This window comes from Brassica napus, chromosome A9 (genome assembly GCF_020379485.1).
Source record: "Brassica napus cultivar Da-Ae chromosome A9, Da-Ae, whole genome shotgun sequence".
Lineage (NCBI taxonomy): Eukaryota > Viridiplantae > Streptophyta > Magnoliopsida > Brassicales > Brassicaceae > Brassica > Brassica napus.
Genome location: NC_063442.1, coordinates 44347975 through 44364156, shown reverse-complemented (window position 1 = coordinate 44364156; position 16182 = coordinate 44347975). Strand labels below are relative to the sequence as shown.

At 36.9% G+C, this 16182-nt stretch overlaps 5 protein-coding genes and 1 non-coding gene across 6 annotated transcripts; 1 reads left to right on the top strand and 5 right to left on the bottom strand.

Moving 5' to 3' along the window:
- The first annotated feature begins 15 nt into the window (after nucleotides 1-15).
- On the top strand, nucleotides 16-3033 carry LOC106369261 (casein kinase 1-like protein 9). Its single transcript, XM_022691607.2, has 13 exons — nucleotides 16-281; nucleotides 370-410; nucleotides 591-660; nucleotides 746-894; nucleotides 959-1054; nucleotides 1134-1204; nucleotides 1282-1343; nucleotides 1410-1473; nucleotides 1552-1636; nucleotides 1730-1856; nucleotides 1944-2029; nucleotides 2336-2482; nucleotides 2561-3033. The coding sequence occupies exons 1-13, from the start codon at nucleotides 206-208 to the stop codon at nucleotides 2852-2854; spliced, it is 1368 nt and encodes a 455-aa protein (XP_022547328.2). The 5' UTR covers nucleotides 16-205; the 3' UTR covers nucleotides 2855-3033.
- Nucleotides 3034-3170: 137 nt separating this feature from the next.
- Nucleotides 3171-3242, bottom strand: TRNAD-GUC. Its single transcript has one exon. It is a non-coding gene; the product is annotated as a tRNA-Asp (tRNA).
- Nucleotides 3243-3539: 297 nt separating this feature from the next.
- Nucleotides 3540-6346, bottom strand: LOC106365411 (glutathione gamma-glutamylcysteinyltransferase 2). Its single transcript, XM_013804844.3, has 9 exons — nucleotides 6120-6346; nucleotides 5521-5677; nucleotides 5200-5438; nucleotides 4965-5128; nucleotides 4810-4861; nucleotides 4401-4628; nucleotides 4131-4320; nucleotides 3841-4010; nucleotides 3540-3716 (listed from the first exon to the last, which is right to left on the bottom strand). The coding sequence occupies exons 1-9, from the start codon at nucleotides 6192-6194 to the stop codon at nucleotides 3633-3635; spliced, it is 1359 nt and encodes a 452-aa protein (XP_013660298.2). The 5' UTR covers nucleotides 6195-6346; the 3' UTR covers nucleotides 3540-3632.
- A 451-nt stretch (nucleotides 6347-6797) lies between these two features.
- Nucleotides 6798-8365, bottom strand: LOC106403907 (CRIB domain-containing protein RIC8-like). Its single transcript, XM_048741978.1, has 4 exons — nucleotides 7674-8365; nucleotides 7467-7573; nucleotides 7296-7374; nucleotides 6798-7193 (listed from the first exon to the last, which is right to left on the bottom strand). The coding sequence occupies exons 1-4, from the start codon at nucleotides 7732-7734 to the stop codon at nucleotides 6904-6906; spliced, it is 537 nt and encodes a 178-aa protein (XP_048597935.1). The 5' UTR covers nucleotides 7735-8365; the 3' UTR covers nucleotides 6798-6903.
- A 278-nt stretch (nucleotides 8366-8643) lies between these two features.
- BNAA09G50740D lies at nucleotides 8644-9599 on the bottom strand. The gene has a single exon (XM_013809387.3). The coding sequence runs from the start codon at nucleotides 9389-9391 to the stop codon at nucleotides 8924-8926; it is 468 nt and encodes a 155-aa protein (XP_013664841.2). The 5' UTR covers nucleotides 9392-9599; the 3' UTR covers nucleotides 8644-8923.
- A 5413-nt stretch (nucleotides 9600-15012) lies between these two features.
- On the bottom strand, nucleotides 15013-16014 carry LOC106356014. The gene has a single exon (XM_048740602.1). The coding sequence runs from the start codon at nucleotides 16012-16014 to the stop codon at nucleotides 15013-15015; it is 1002 nt and encodes a 333-aa protein (XP_048596559.1).
- Nucleotides 16015-16182: the final 168 nt, after the last annotated feature.

Sequence of the window (16182 nt, the reverse complement as noted above, 5' to 3'; positions counted from 1 at the left end):
CCTTTAATGAAGTGTCAATACTTTAAAAAAAAAAAAGAATCGTGAATCATCGTTTTCACTGTGGATTCGATTTCGAGATTTCCACCACGAGGCTTTGTCGTCGTTGATGGCATAAACAAACAAGAAAGCAGTTATGTGTCTGTCTCTCTGAGAGTTGTCTGAATTTGAGAAAAAAAGTCTGAGACTTTGTTTTAGAGAGAAATCAATGGATCTTGTGATTGGTGGGAAATTCAAACTTGGCAGAAAAATTGGCAGTGGATCATTTGGAGAGCTCTATCTTGGTAATCATTAACAAAAAGGACAATCCTTTTTCTTGCTAGCTTTTATCTCATTGGGTGGATTCTTCAGGTTTTATTCTTCTTGTTGCAGGTGTAAATGTCCAAACCGGAGAAGAAGTTGCTGTTAAGCTGGTAATCAACCTCTTTTTTAATGACCAGAGAGTTTGTTGATTTTTGATGACTTTTTTTTTTAATATCCATTAATGGCAAGATAGAAAGAATTAGTCTTTTTGACTGAACTGAGTTTGATTCTCTCTTGTTTGCTTTTGAATTGGCCTTTTGATTTTTGCTGCTTTTGTTTTCTTCTCTTAGGAATCTGTCAAGACCAAGCATCCTCAGCTACACTATGAGTCCAAATTGTATACGTTGCTTCAAGGAGGAAGTTAGTCTCTTTTTAAAAATTGCATTTCATTGACAGACTTTTATTCATCCTCACATTTATTATTTTTTTCTGCTTTTTGTTGAAGGTGGTATTCCTAACATCAAGTGGTATGGAGTTGATGGAGAATACAATGTTATGGTTATTGACCTTCTAGGTCCAAGTCTTGAAGACTTGTTCAACTACTGCAACCGAAAACTCTCTTTGAAAACCGTTCTCATGCTTGCTGATCAACTTGTGAGTAATACATTCACAATTCTTTCTTTTGTCCATAACCGAAAAACATCTTGTTTGGTTTCAGATTAACAGAGTTGAGTATATGCACACTAGAGGTTTCCTTCACCGTGATATTAAGCCTGACAACTTCTTAATGGGCCTCGGCCGCAAAGCAAACCAGGTATTGTGCAACTGCTCTTGAATGTGAACTTCTTTGCAGAAAAGCTTGACTGATTCTATATCTTGTCCTGATACAATAGGTTTATATAATTGATTTTGGATTGGGGAAGAAATACAGAGACCTTCAGACTCACAGGCACATTCCTTACAGGTAACACAGGTTATTTCATATTCCCTGCATCTCTTCTTATTGTAGTGTAGCTTAAGAGTAAACTTGATGGTGGGCAGAGAAAACAAAAACCTCACTGGAACAGCTCGGTATGCAAGTGTCAACACACACCTTGGAGTAGGTCAGTGTTTATTATTAGAAACCGTTATGTATTCAGGTCTGATACTGACATGTCTTTTATCAAAAGAACAAAGTCGAAGGGACGATTTGGAAGCAGTTGGTTATGTGCTTATGTACTTCCTCAAAGGAAGGTAAGACTCTTACATCTTCCACACCAATCTTTTGTAGCAACAAATATTGAACCCTTTGCTGTAATGTATTTGTTACAGCTTACCATGGCAGGGATTAAAAGCTGGGACAAGGAAGCAGAAGTATGACAGAATAAGTGAGAAGAAAGTCTCAACTCCTATAGAGGTATGTGAATGAACATCTGCCACATTTGATGTTTTTCTTTTTCTTTTTTTTTTGTTTAGTAGTGGCACTTAAGCATTGGATGTTGAAGAACAGGTCTTATGTAGAAACCAACCGTCTGAGTTTGTTTCTTACTTCCGCTACTGCCGGTCTCTACGGTTTGATGACAAACCTGATTACTCTTACCTCAAGAGGCTATTCCGAGACTTGTTTATTAGAGAAGGTGGTTCTTGCCACACATTCCTTATTCTAGTCGTTGTCTCTCTTCAGTTTCTTAATGCTCTTCTTTTGTTCTTTTATGATGGCACAGGTTATCAGTTTGATTATGTATTTGACTGGACCGTCTTGAAGCATCCGCAAACTGGTTCCAGCTCCAGTTCTAGTTCAAGAACACGGGTAACACTAAACCGGTTTTATAAAAAACATTTTGTCTTGGTTTAGCCGGTTTAGAATTATTTTGTTAATACTAAACCAATTAAAATCGTGGTTTATGGGTAATTAAGTTTTGAATTATCGGTTAGGCGAGAAATAAATTAGAAAATTTGTCAATCTGGAGAAATAAGTTTAATTTTTAAAGCAGGGGAACTGATTTGATGCTAATTCGTGAAGAAATAAGTTTATAATTTTTAAAACATGTAAATTTGGCGCGAGGTTATAGTTAGATGGATATCTGATACAAAAATAATCTTTTTGTGTTTCCAGGATCATACAACTGGAAAACCGGAGTTAACTGCTGGAAAACCGGAGAGGACTGCTGGCAATAGGTTATCAGGTGCGGTTGAAGCTTTTTCAAGAAGGCATGCAACACCACGTGATCGGTCTGCATCAAGAAACTCTGATGATGTCCCTGTAAGAACCCTTTTTTTACTTTCTTAGACAAAATAAAACATTGCAAAACTTCTCATAGCTTTGTATGTTTTTTCACAGGTTGGTGGTGGTGAGTCAGAAAGAAGAGGCAGTTCGTCAAGAAACGGAAGCTCTTCAAGGAGAGCAATCGCCTCGAGCTCACGTCCAAGTTCAGCTGGGGGTCCTAGTGATAGCAGATCCTCTAGCCGTTTGGTGACTTCAAGCGGCGGTGGTGGAATGGGATCAACGAGCCAGAGAATGGGACCAGGAGGATATGAGTCAAAGAAGAGTTCGACTCTTTCCCGTGGTGCTAGAAACACTCGGGGAGATCCGTTAAGGAGGAGCTTCGAGCTTCTTTCTCTTCGTAAATCATGAGAAACATACAAAGAAAGAGATTTTATACAAACGAAAATCTATATATATATATATAAGATATACAATACAAACGATTCATATACTTTAAAACAGTTGTTGTTGGGTTATGTATGATGTAAAACACTTTTGGCACAGAGCTTAGGGGGTTATGTATAGAATGAAAAAAATTATGAATTAAAGGAAGTAGAAGTGTACAAACAAAAACTAGCCGAGGATAACAAGACGAACTCTGAGGTGCTGGGCTTTTCTAGGCCGGATAGATTTTGGGTTCCAAGAGCAAGCCCAATTATATTTTGTCACGAAAAAAAAAGTCAAACGCCGTTGCCGGGGATCGAACCCGGGTCACCCGCGTGACAGGCGGGAATACTTACCACTATACTACAACGACTTTGTTGCTAAGTAGTTTGCAACGATCGTAAAGAATCATTGATCATAAGGTTATACTTAAATTTCAGCAAAAATGCGAAACGACAGCAGCAATCATTGTAGCGGTGTCTAAGCAGAAGCCACTAGTGGTAAAAGTACAGTTAGTTGAGTCTTTGGTAAGTTCAAATTGTAGTAGTCAAACAATGAGACCGTAGCAATGATATATATATATAGCAATGTGATGGTGATATATGTTAGTCCATTGCTTTTACTTGAATCAAATAGATCTCACAAGAGACCTTAATAAGGATATGTTGTGCGGACCCATAAGAGATAAATTAGACATTCAATGGTTGCTTAAGGTTTATGTTGGTTGTTGAGAAAAAAATGAGAGTGATTAGTGTAATAATATTTAGGCAGGAGCAGAGAGGTCTTCGTCTTCTTTATTCTCCTGACATCTTTTTAGCAGCTGAAGTTGTCGTCGTAGATGCAACACCTGTTAGCCAATACCATACAAAACCAAAAGCCTCATGAGGCAGGCAATCCTCAGAAGGAAAAAGATCTTAAAAGCCTTTTAACTGCATAAACACAAGGAATTTAAAGTTGGTTTGATTATTTACCTCCTGTTGAAGCAGAGTTGGGAAGCTAACCATGGAAATGAGCTGTTTCATCTCTTGCAAAAGTGATTGGTCTTTGATACCTGACCATGTCTGTGGAGGTAAAGCCAACAGAAGAGCAGTGAACACATCGTTCCCTGATGGGTAAGTCTTCACTTTATCCTCACCAACACCTTTGATGGAAAACAATAAAACAAAGCACAACAATTAAGAACTGTGTACAAGCCACTACCTTGAAAATGAAAGGGATTTTATCAGGTTTGTATAAATCACAAGCTCAAGAACAAACATACCTTTGATGCATTTCACACAAGTTTCCGGACAACAAGACTCATCCGATTCCGTTTCCGATAAGATTTCAGATCCTTGAGAACCAGCCTTGGCAAGAACATATGCCTTATTGTCTTCGTAGCCCACAGAGAATAGAAACTTTTCGACATGCTTGAACAGTTCAGTCTCCTGCACTTGTTTCAGCAGCTCTTGCTGCAGTAAAACAAACCATAAAACAGTGATGAATAAATTGGAAAACCGAGTTGAGGAGAAAATCAACAAGGGAATAATACCTTTAGGTCGAGCCTTGATTCCTCTTCTGAGCTGAGATTTTGGTTTATATCCTCTGTTCTTCTTATCTCAGCCATCCATCTGATGAATTGGTTGAAGTTTGACGGAAGTGACTTGAATACAACATCCAAGATTCTTTCGATAGTATCAACATGCTGCGAGCTTACAAGAAGAGGAACATCTTCCTTCAAATACTTTGCTATGCTGGTCCAGCTCTCATCTTTACAACTCTGAAATATATAATCAGGAATCATCACTCATTCAAACTTTGAAACAAAATGTTCTCTTAAAAGTTCACTCACATCAATGTGAAATCGTTTTAGGATAAGAATACTCGTAACAGCTACAGTGTGAAGGATTGAAGACAAACTAGCAGTAACTATATGAATAGCATCATGACTCTGGACTTACCAGAGTATAGAGTAATCCTGGTTCTCTGTGGGGTCTAGATATAAGCATGAACCTGGAAGTAAAGGAGAACATCAGAAAAGCCAAGGAAAACGAGGATTACATTCTTTAGTCATACAATAAAAAGCCTAAGAAAAAACGAAAGAAAGATAATGTACCCTCTATGTCTCCCTGTTGACTGATCAATACTGTTCATGGCATCCCAAAGAAGCTTAAGAGGAACCCAATGAGGAGGATACTTGAAACGAGCGACATCAAGAATCAAAGCCATATCTCTTTCAGCATTATAACCACCAATAGGCGAAAAATGGCCTGTTCCAGTCTGCAACCAGAAACTAAAGAATTTCAGCAATCTCAAACTTCATAATTTGTACACAGCCAAAAAAGCTGTACCTGCTTGAAAACTCCTCTATGATACGTTGAGATCATATGACAATTATCAGAAGTGGAACATTTGAACACGTATTTGCGGAAATCATGAATAGTGCTCTGAGTAGTGCGGAAAGCTTGGACTTTAGCACCAGAGCTATGAGCCAAACAGACAACTTTCCCAAACGTAATGCCCTTATCCTTCACTATCTCAAGCGGCTCGCAACATTCCAGCATTGACTCATCAAACCACCTCCAAGGCCCTATTAGAGAAAGAAACAAAAAATCAAGAAACCCCACAACCAAATGTGGTGTTGTAAAGTCAGGAATTTGAAGTATATATACCTTTCCATTTTCTCCCGGGGTCAATAGAGAGAGAGTTCAAAACCATGGAAAGGCTAGCTAATCCACAGTAAGCAGGCTCGGACTGCGTCTGGAAATAAGAAATCAGCCTGAAGAACCCTTCCATGGTTCCTTTCTGAAGCGCTTCATTGAAGATTTTCTGCATCAACGGTGAATATTTCAAACTCTCCAGTGAGGTAAACAAACAAACAAAAACATATAAGATAGAGAGACGCTTGTTTTGAGTTTACTCCTCATGGTGACTGGTAATTGTCAAAACAATCAACTATCTTGAAAATTTTCAAAAAAAAAAAAAAAAAAAAGAAATTGATGTTTGCTAGTCACATACTCAGATCTCTCTACACATAAGCAGTAGAGAGCAGATGAAGCTACAACCCTAATATCAAAAACAAATCTTTTATTTATTTTTTTCTGTAAAAAGAATCTTTGAAGTTTACTAATTCACATACTCAGTTCTAATCTCTAAGACAAATCAACAAACATCAATGATCGTCTCTAACCACGAGCAGTAGACAGCAGACAACACTAAAACCCCAAAAACCCTGTTTCAATTTGGAAAAACCATGACAGTAGTATCGCACCTTTCCTTCAACGGAAGCGAAATCTATCGCCGGAGGAGAGGGAAGGAACCTCCGATACAAACTCGCCGTAGACATTATCACCACGAGAGGTTTTCGAACCGAAGAGCAAAGTAGAAGAGCTCTCTCAGTGGTTTAACGTAAGTGGTTTCCGTATGTACGTTTTTCTAAGAGAGTCGCATTGGCAGAGAAGTCTTATTGAATTCAAATCCGGATTCTCTTTTGTCTTCTCTCCGTGGAGAAGACTCATAATGTGTATAAACCGCTAATATCATCCGGTCCGGTTCGGTTTTGATAATATTTCTGGTTTTAAAATTGTTGACCTTGACCAAGACAGATGGCTAAATCCTAAACTATACACAAGTGTTGCTATAGAAAGACTTATTTTTTCTTAATGCAACTGGATGATCGTGTACACATGCATCATTAACCATGAAAGCAGGTTCTAACTATTTTAAAAATTAAATATAAACAACAAACATTAAAACGAGGGATGATAATTTATTCTCTTTTTGTTTTAAGATGCTAACCAAATAACATGACTGCACGTAAACTTCTTAATTACACCGTAATTGTTTTCTCTAAAACATGATTGTAATCTAATAACTAATTGTATCTTGTGAAATGAGCTGTGATCATAATAACTCAACCGGTTAGATGAAAGACAAAACCATCAACAGAAATACACATCAAGATTGAATTTTCTTATAAACCAACCAAAGCTTAAAAGCTACATGAAGTTTGATCAAAAAAGAAGAAGATACATGATAGTTTTATAAGACCACACTTAGATTGATTCTGTAACATACAGTATAGATTCTGTCTGTGATCCGCATGTTCTACGCGACGATCGTGACGATCCATCATTCGCACAATCTCTAGTTTTTCTTCTACGAGATTTTCTAGAACCGTCTTGAGGATTATCACAAGTTTCTTTTGATCTCCGTGAAGTTTTTGGATTCCCACTAGAGTTTAAGGTTCCACGTCGTGATCGTCCTTTTATTGGTGAATCCACATTGTTCGAACGGTCTCTCGACGATCTTGGATGTCTTGGTATGTCACGTGATCGAGTTGAATCTGCATGTACGTAAGCATCTCTACGTTATATATACTGCGTTGTAAGAAATGTATATTTTATGTTAAACTAAGCTACAGCTAGCTAAATATGATTAGAGCTACCTTCCGAGGCATCCTCTACGATATAATTTCCTAGAGGCGTAGATGCATATCCACCACCCGATGCTTTAAAATCATTCATCTACATGAAACCTATTGTTAGTTTATTATAATTAATGATGCTATATCGTTACACAAAAATATATTGAAAATATAGAGAAAACATGTATATACCCAGCTAGGTGAGTTTTGATTGACAGATCCTCCATACCAACCAATGTGTGCAACATGCTTTACATCTGTTGGAGTTCCAATTTGCATCTCTGGCTCTTTCTCGTTTTCTTCATTTTTTGCAATTTCACAAGATTTATACTATTAGTTTTGGTGATTTAAAAGTAGTAATTCATATAAAGTTATATTCACAAATGTAAAATTACTCACCAAATATATGAGAAATGTACCTAAGACCCTTCAAGAGACTTTTCATTCTGTAGTTGGACATAATGTAATTGCTAAACCAAATCAAAATAGTAACTAAGAAAAAAAAAGGAGGAAGAAGAAGCTATTCTGTACGTGTTTGTCTTTTGTCTTCTGAAATATAAAGGATCAATGAAATTACGACTCAGTTATTAACTAAGTGAACGAAATCAAGTTGAAAGTGGATTAAAACTAATTATAATATATATATTTGTTATGTATTGTAATCTTAATTTGGTAAAACTGAATGGAAATCAGCAGTTGTTAGTAAAAACAGAACAATTATTGGCCACTAACTGATAAAAATTAAAAAAACAATAGCTTCATATATAGATTATTCTGTTTAGAGGTACATATATTGGTTATGTTATGCCATATTTAAAGAACACTGTACATATATCGTAAGCAATGAGGGAGAGATCATGACTTCATTACATTATGTGTGTTGAAATGAAATCCACAACAAACACCTAACATCACGCTGGAGATGATCAAAGATACTGGCCAAAATACGCAAGAACATCTCATAGAGACGAAAGTGCTGGAGATGTGAAGGGGAGGCATTGTCAAATACAAATAAACCAAAGCGGACAAAGATAATCTGACAATTGGGCCTAAGCAAGTACTGAGGATCCAAAGACTCAGAATAAGTTTCAAGTTATGCTCTTTTTTATTTTATTTAATCCATAAACGATCCATGTCCTTTAAGAAAGCAAGAACAAACTATAGGCTTCAAACACAAGCCCGACACTAGTGAAGATCAAATCGAATCCAACTAAGAAGCTCAACGACATAGACAATCATCTGTTTATGATCACAATTATCATCATCATCGACCGGATTAAATAATCAACATAATATATATCATAATTTTGCGTCATGTATGGATCGGATTCACACAATTCACCATCATACCATCAAAAATTCTAAAAACTTAAATTAAAACTTGAGAATATTAATCGATTGGCTAGTTGATACGTCTGATGTACAAAGACACGAACATCTACCTCACAACAAACCCTAACCTTTCTCGATCAATCTCGAGGAAGACGATCAAGAGAGAGCGAGATTCAGCTTTACACAGAGATGATTTAAAAACATTTGAGAGAAAAAAAAAATGGATAGAGATGGAGAGGAGGGAGGAGGTTCCCGTTTTAGAGCTGTTTTGCTTCCCAAACGACAGACCAATGATCTGTCTACACGTGTACACGCGATCACAGTTTGAGAAAACGGGCAAGCTGGGCAGGATTGACGATGCCGGGCAGGTGGGCCCCGTCAGACCGTAGAAGATTAGCAACCTCCACATACCTCTTCCTTTTCGGCTCACTTTCCTCAGCCGGCTCACTAATATGGCTCCGCTTTAACTTCATCGACTCGGTCGTACCGGCTTGTGCTCGAGCCGGATCCCATTGCTCACCGAAGAGTGTGCCGTTGGTGAGAAACTCGTGACTCAAGTAACCCGCTAAAATTAGCTGGTTCGAGCCGACCGGCTCGGCTGCGATTAGTGATTTATTAGTATTGGAATTAACCGGCGGACGGTTAACAACATGCGGCGGAGGAAGCTTCTTCACGGAGGTTTCCGGCGGTTTTTGGACGACGGAGGATATAACGCCGTCTCTTTCTTTGCGTTTGTCTGGCGTTTGAACGCGACGTGGCGGAAGACGCATAGTTTTGGTGTTCATGGTGCTTTTTTATTGGTTGCATGCCACGTCAGCCAACGCAATTAAATAAATATTAACTGCCGTAAAATAGTAAAATCAAAATCTTGGAGAGGGGGGTGAAAAAATGAAAGATAATTTATTTATTATTGGGGAGAGAATATAATGGTAGCGTCTAGAGAGAGATAGGGAGGGGAAGAGAGAGAGAGAGGACGAGTAGGGATAAAAGAAGGTTCACGGGAATGGGTATGTTGTGACAATTTATAGAGGCTGGGAGGCTTGGATTCCCCTTGACGTTCTGCAAAATTACCAAAAGGCCACTCAATTTGAATTGACTATATTACCCTTTATTTTGCTTTAACGTTTCTTCAATTTTGGGTCATCATCCAAAATAAAAAAAAATTGACTGAATAGTCCTTTTTGTTAGTCTCATAGTCTCATTCTATAGGATTACAAGGAATATAATAACTGAAATCTGGCTTCTTTGGCATAAATATTAAAGTTTATAAGAACGAGGGATAAAATATTGAAACTACAGGAATATTAGAATCTAATTTGTAAAATCATACATGAAGAAAATTAGTTTTAAATACCAATAATATTCAAAATGATCATATTCCTTTTAAGAAAGAAGTTATTTCCCTAATCATTTTGTTACTGGGTAATGTGGCTCCATCGAAGCACGAACTCAGTTCATAAAATATATATTTTGATCAGACCACACTTATATACTACCTGCTATCAAATTTTATTCATCAACCCTTGCAACCTTTGTAACACAAAATCGAAATTCTCTCTTTCTATTTGTGGCTATATGCAAATGAAGAGACGCGCAAACACGCTAAATAGAAGGGATAGAGAAAATTGTTTTATGTTAAAAGACTTTTTCCTCGTTTACTTTTCATTTTTTTATCAGCACCTAAACTTTATAATTTTTCAACGATGGAGAGAAACGAATTCAAGAATGAACAAATTAGTTTAAAAACTTTACTATTCTGATAAACCTTTTTATGGGTTTCATACTTTAATGACTAGATTTTGAATTCATTATATATATTTTCTAACTAATTAATTTGTCCTTTTAAATATAATTGTCCTATTATATGAAAAATCACTTACTATTATTGACAATAATAAAACACAATACCTTAGACAACAATAACTGTAAGGCACAACCTCAATCAATTGACAAGTAGGATGTAGTAATCATACATATAACATAGTTACTATTAATGCAGATATATATAAAATTAACTAATTACAAATGTAATCACACAGGAAAATTTCTAATTTTTTAATTTAGATCTTTATGAAGAAAATAATTATATTTAACTGTATGCATAATGATGAAAACCTAAAAAATGGCATGGAGATTTACAAGTCGCTCAGTTCTCATACAACTGTCACCAAACAAAGAGCGATTAAATAACAAAAAAGAACTGTAAGAGAGATTATTTTGGTAAAGGTTATGCATTTTGTTAGGTGTTGGATAGTTTGGCATTAAGTTTGCCACCTTTCATCCATCTAAGTGGAAGAAGAATGCCATAACAAAATTGAAAAAGGTATTAATAACAAGAAAATAATGCATGTCTATAATTTAATAAGGGTGGCAAATTTGGGGGTAAAATAAAACAAAAATAGATAAAGGACCCCAGTTTGAGAGGGACCATAAAATTGACTAAAACATTTAATTTCGATATATATGTTTTGAATAAAAAAAGAGAAGACAAGAGAAGAGAGGAATTGGTGTGTCTTATTCCATGAATAATGAACTCTTTATATAGTGATACAATATGAGGGTTTAGCTTGGAGACCAAGTACAAGTAAATCTTGGTGAACAAGACTTTCTATAATTGACATCACAATAAATATAACACTTCCCCTTGATGTCTATTATGCGCGTATGATGCTGCCTCGTTAAAAACCTTACCAGGAAAACCCAGTGGGAAAAACCATGGTTAAGGGAAAAAGAGTGCAGCACGCAATTACTTCCCCTCATGTATACTAACGTCAAGATCCTTGAGACGACGTAATCCAATAAGATGAACCAACTTCTTGAAAGTAGAAGTGGGTAGCGCCTTGGTGAATAAGTCAGCTAAGTTGTCACTTGAACGAACTTGAACGACACGAACATCGCCATTCTTCTGTAGATCATGGGTGAAAAAGAATTTCGGTAGAATGTGCTTTGTCCTGTCTCCTTTGATGTAACCATCTTTGAGTTGAGCGATACATGCAGCATTATCCTCATACATGACTGTTGGGGATTCTTTTCCTGTAGATAGACCACAATCTTCTCGTATATGTTGAATGACGGATCTTAACCATACACACTCGCGACTAGCTTCATGAATGGCTAAAATCTCTGCATGGTTGGAAGAAGTAGCTGCAATTGTTTGCTTCATCGAACGCCAAGATATAGCAGTTCCACCACAAGTAAACACATATCCTGTTTGTGATCTAGCATTGTGGGGATCAGACATGTATCCAGCATCTGCAAAACCAATCAAATCTTCTGCGGATGGGTTAGGAAAGAATATTCCCATGTCTTTCGTACCTTGGAGGTATCGGAGTATATGTTTTATCCCATTCCAATGCCTATGAGTTGGGCATGAACTAAACCTTGCCAGTAGATTCACTGCAAATGATATATCAGGTCTTGTATGACTGGCAAGATACATTAATGCCCCTATAGCACTTAAGTATGGTACTTCAGGACCAAGAACTTCTTCATTCTTCTCTCTAGGGCGGAAGGGATCTTTATTCACATCGAGTGATCTTACCACCATTGGACTACTCAAAGGATGTGCTTGATCCATAGAAAATCGTTTAGCAACCTTTTCTGTGTAAGTTTGTTGATGCAATAAGATTCCATTCTTAAGGTGCTCAATTTGTAGTCCCAAACAAAATCTTGTTTTTCCAAGATCTTTCATCTCAAATTCTTTCTTCAAGTAATCCATTGTAATTGAAATCTCTTCAGGAGTTCCAATAATGTTTAAATCATCAACATACACTGCAATTATAACATATCCTTTCTCAAATCTTTTTATAAAGATACATGGACTGATAGGATCGTTTTTATAGCCTTCTTTCAACAAGTACTCACTTAGGCGATTATACCACATACGTCCTGATTGTTTCAGTCCATAAAGAGATCGGTTTAACTTTATGCTATAACTTTCTCGAGAATTAGAATTTGCTGCTTCTGGCAGTTTAAATCCTTCAGGGACTTTCATGTAAATGTCAGTATCTAGTGGGCCATATAAGTAAGCTGTGACTACATCCATTAAGCGTAAATCAAGTCCTTCCTTTATCGCCAGACTGATAAGGAACCTGAATGTAGTAGCATCCACCACAGGAGAGTATGTCTCTTCATAATCAATTCCTGGTATTTGTGAAAATCCTTGAGCAACTAAACGTGCTTTGTATCTCACAATCTCACCATTTTCATTTCTTTTTCGCACAAAAACCCATTTATATCCCACTGGTTTTACACCTTTAGGTGTACGGACTACAGGTCCAAACACTGCTCTCTTTGCAAGAGATTTTAATTCAGCATCTATTGCTTCTTTCCATTTTGGCCAATCACTTCTTCGTGTACACTCTTCAATAGATTTTGGTTCATGATCCTCATCCATAAGATCAACTGCTACATTGTATGCAAAAATATCATCGACGTCGATTTGCTTTCGGTTCCATTTCATTCCAGACATGACATAGTTAGTTGAGATCTCTTCATTATCAGGTACCTGAATTTCTTTTTGTGTCATGTTCTCTTCTGGAGATTTTTCACTTGTAGTAATTACCTCGGTTTCATTATTGCCAATTTCTGCTCCTTTTCTTTTTCGAGGGTTTTTATCTTTAGAACCGATAGGTCTACCACGCTTCAGGCGTGTTTTGGACTCATTAGCAGGTTGATTTTGTCCTTCTTGGACATTCATTCTAACTGGAGCATTTACAGCTGGGATATGTGACACAGTCACTCTTTTTGGGTCAGTAAATGCATCTGGCAACTGGTTTGCTAAGCTTTGTAAATGAATTATCTTTTGGACTTCTAGGTCACATTCTTTAGTTCGAGGATCAAGATAAGATAATGATAATTCATTCCAATTAATATCCTTTCCCAACTGTTTCTTCTCTTCCCCTAATGTTGGAAAAACAGACTCATTAAAATGACAGTCTGCGAATCGGGCCTTAAATAAATCCCCTGTGGATGGCTCTAAGTATTTAATTATTGATGGAGAATCATATCCAACATATATTCCTAACCTTCTTTGAGGTCCCATTTTAGATCGCTGTGGTGGAGCAATCGGAACATATACTGCACATCCAAATATCTTAAGATGGGAAATATTAGGCTCATGACCCATAATCAATTGTGATGGGGAGAATTGATGATTACTCGTTGGCCTTATGCGAATCAACGCTGCTGCATGTAATATAGCATGTCCCCATGCAGAGACTGGGAGTTTTGATTTCATAAGCAATGGTCTAGCAATCAACTGAAGACGTTTAATTAACGATTCAGCTAAACCATTTTGTGTGTGAACATGTGCTACAGGATGTTCAACACTTATCCCAATAGACATGCAATAATCATTAAAAGCCTGAGACATGAATTCACCAGCATTGTCTAGGCGAATTGCCTTAAGGGAAAAATCTGGAAAATGTGCTCGTAATTTGATCAATTGAGCAAGCAGTCTTGCAAACGCCAGGTTGCGAGTTGATAACAAAGAAACATGTGACCATCTTGTTGATGCGTCAATTAGAACCATAAAATATCTAAAGGTTCCACATGGTGGGTGAATCGGCCCACAAATGTCTCCTTGAATACGTTCCAGAAAGTTTATTGATTCATGAGTTATCTTGGCTGGTGAAGGCCTTAAAATCAATTTTCCTTGCGAACAAGCAGCACATGAATAATCATTAGGAAGAATCTTCTGGTTCTTCATTGGATGCCCACATGAATTTGTGATTATCTTTCGCATCATTGTTGAACCGGGATGACCTAACCGGTCATGCCAAACAGTAATATTTTCAGTAAACTTCTGGTTTACTATGGCATTTGCCTCAATTGCACTAATCTTAGTGTAATATAATCCAGTGGAGAATGTTGGTAGTCTTTCTACTACTTTCTTAGAGCCATGAATAATACTTGTAATGTGAAGAAATTCAATATTTCCTTCATTCATAGTCTCAATATGATATCCATTTCTGCGAATATCTTTAAAACTTAGTAAGTTTCTTTGAGACTTAGGGGAATACAATGCATCAACAATTTCAAGTTGTGCTCCCATAGGAAGTATTATGTTTGCTCTTCCAGAGCCTTCAATTATCTTTGCACTACCTGTTATAGTGCTCACACTTGCTTCTCTATTTATTAAATGAGAAAAATATTTCTTGTTTTTCAGAATTGTGTGACTAGTTGCACTGTCTGCTAAGCATAAATCTCCACCATCCATTTCTCTTCAAATAAATAAATAAAATAAATTATAATCTCATATAAAATAATAAAATAGATTAAATTCATTAATGCAAAAGAAACAACGTCATAGTAAATAAAAACCAAAGCTAATGACTAAAAGCCAAATAATTAAAAGCCAATAAATAAACTAAAACATAATATCTCTTAAATAGTTATTGCTCAATCACTTTTTCTCTTCATCAACGAGAAAATCGGAAAGGTCAAGGTGAGTGGCATCACCAAAATCAAAATCATCCTCTCCACCTTCGTACACCATGTTTGTTTCCACATTCTTTCCCTTTTGTTTTACTGACTGTTGATACAAGGCAACAAGATGTGCTGGTGTACGGCACGTACGAGCCCAATGGTCTTTACTTCCACATCGGTAGCATTCATTTTCTTGTTTGTCACCATCTTTCTTTTCCCACTTCTGGTGAGAGTTAGAGTTCTTAAAAGAAACTCCCCGGACTCGAATTTGACCATATCCACGTCCACGTGTACCTCTACGACCATGTCCACGACCACGGCCACGACCGCGACCACGAGTGTAGCCATTTCCGCGGCCAGTGTTGTTCTGTTCAGTCACATTCGCTTCAGGGAATGGAGCAGAACCAGTTGGACGTAGTCCATGATTTTTCATCAAAAGCTCATTGTTTTGCTCAGCCACAAGGAGACAAGATATAAGTTGGGAATACTTCTGGAATCCCTTTTCACGGTATTGTGTCTGCAGGACAACATTATTTGCATGAAAAGTAGAGAATGTCTTCTCTAACTTATCAGCTTCCGTGATTTTCTCCCCACATAACTCCAACTTGGAAGTAATTTTGAACAAGGCTGAGTTGTAATCACTTACAGACTTAAAGTCTTGTAATCTCAGATGTGCCCATTCATAACGAGCTTTAGGTAAAATCACAGTTTTCTGGTGATCATACCTTTCCTTTAAGTCGCTCCAAAGGACTTGTGGATCTTTCACCGTCAAATACTCATTTTTGAGATCTCCATGGAGGTGATGACGAAGGAATATCATAGCCTTTGCTTTATCTTGATTTCCCGCTTGATTTCCTTCTAGGATTGTACCTTCAAGTCCCTTTGCACTAAGGGAAAACTCGGCATCTAATGCCCAAGCCAAATAGTTGTTTCCAGTGATATCAAGAACTTCAAATTCAAGACTAGAAATTTTCGACATAGCTCACTGAAATAATAAAATAGTAATTAAATTCTTATAAATAAAATAAGTAAAAATGAAATCATCCTTATTAAAAAGTAAATAAGCTATATATGCATATATTTGCGTACAAAATGTATAAGGCAATATCAATATTTTATAATCAATGCATTAACGTTTCTCACAAGT

What these genes read in the sequence shown, in the direction of transcription:
- LOC106369261 (XM_022691607.2), top strand. Translation starts at nt 206, where the DNA reads ATGGATCTTGTGATTGGTGGGAAATTCAAACTTGGCAGAAAAATTGGC. An exon ending in TCATGCTTGCTGATCAACTT is followed by an intron (nt 895 to 958) that starts GTGAGTAATACA and finishes GTTTGGTTTCAG; the next exon opens with ATTAACAGAGTTGAGTATAT. An exon ending in AAGTCTCAACTCCTATAGAG is followed by an intron (nt 1,637 to 1,729) that starts GTATGTGAATGA and finishes GTTGAAGAACAG; the next exon opens with GTCTTATGTAGAAACCAACC.
- LOC106365411 (XM_013804844.3), bottom strand. Translation starts at nt 6,194, where the DNA reads ATGTCTACGGCGAGTTTGTATCGGAGGTTCCTTCCCTCTCCTCCGGCG. An exon ending in TCGCTTCCGTTGAAGGAAAG is followed by an intron (nt 5,678 to 6,119) that starts GTGCGATACTAC and finishes CCGTTGATGCAG; the next exon opens with AAAATCTTCAATGAAGCGCT. An exon ending in CAACTCTGCTTCAACAGGAG is followed by an intron (nt 3,717 to 3,840) that starts GTAAATAATCAA and finishes ATTGGCTAACAG; the next exon opens with GTGTTGCATCTACGACGACA.
- LOC106403907 (XM_048741978.1), bottom strand. Translation starts at nt 7,734, where the DNA reads ATGTCCAACTACAGAATGAAAAGTCTCTTGAAGGGTCTTAGGTACATT. An exon ending in ATCAAAACTCACCTAGCTGG is followed by an intron (nt 7,375 to 7,466) that starts GTATATACATGT and finishes GGTTTCATGTAG; the next exon opens with ATGAATGATTTTAAAGCATC. An exon ending in CGTAGAGGATGCCTCGGAAG is followed by an intron (nt 7,194 to 7,295) that starts GTAGCTCTAATC and finishes ACGTACATGCAG; the next exon opens with ATTCAACTCGATCACGTGAC.
- BNAA09G50740D (XM_013809387.3), bottom strand. Translation starts at nt 9,391, where the DNA reads ATGAACACCAAAACTATGCGTCTTCCGCCACGTCGCGTTCAAACGCCA.
- LOC106356014 (XM_048740602.1), bottom strand. Translation starts at nt 16,014, where the DNA reads ATGTCGAAAATTTCTAGTCTTGAATTTGAAGTTCTTGATATCACTGGA.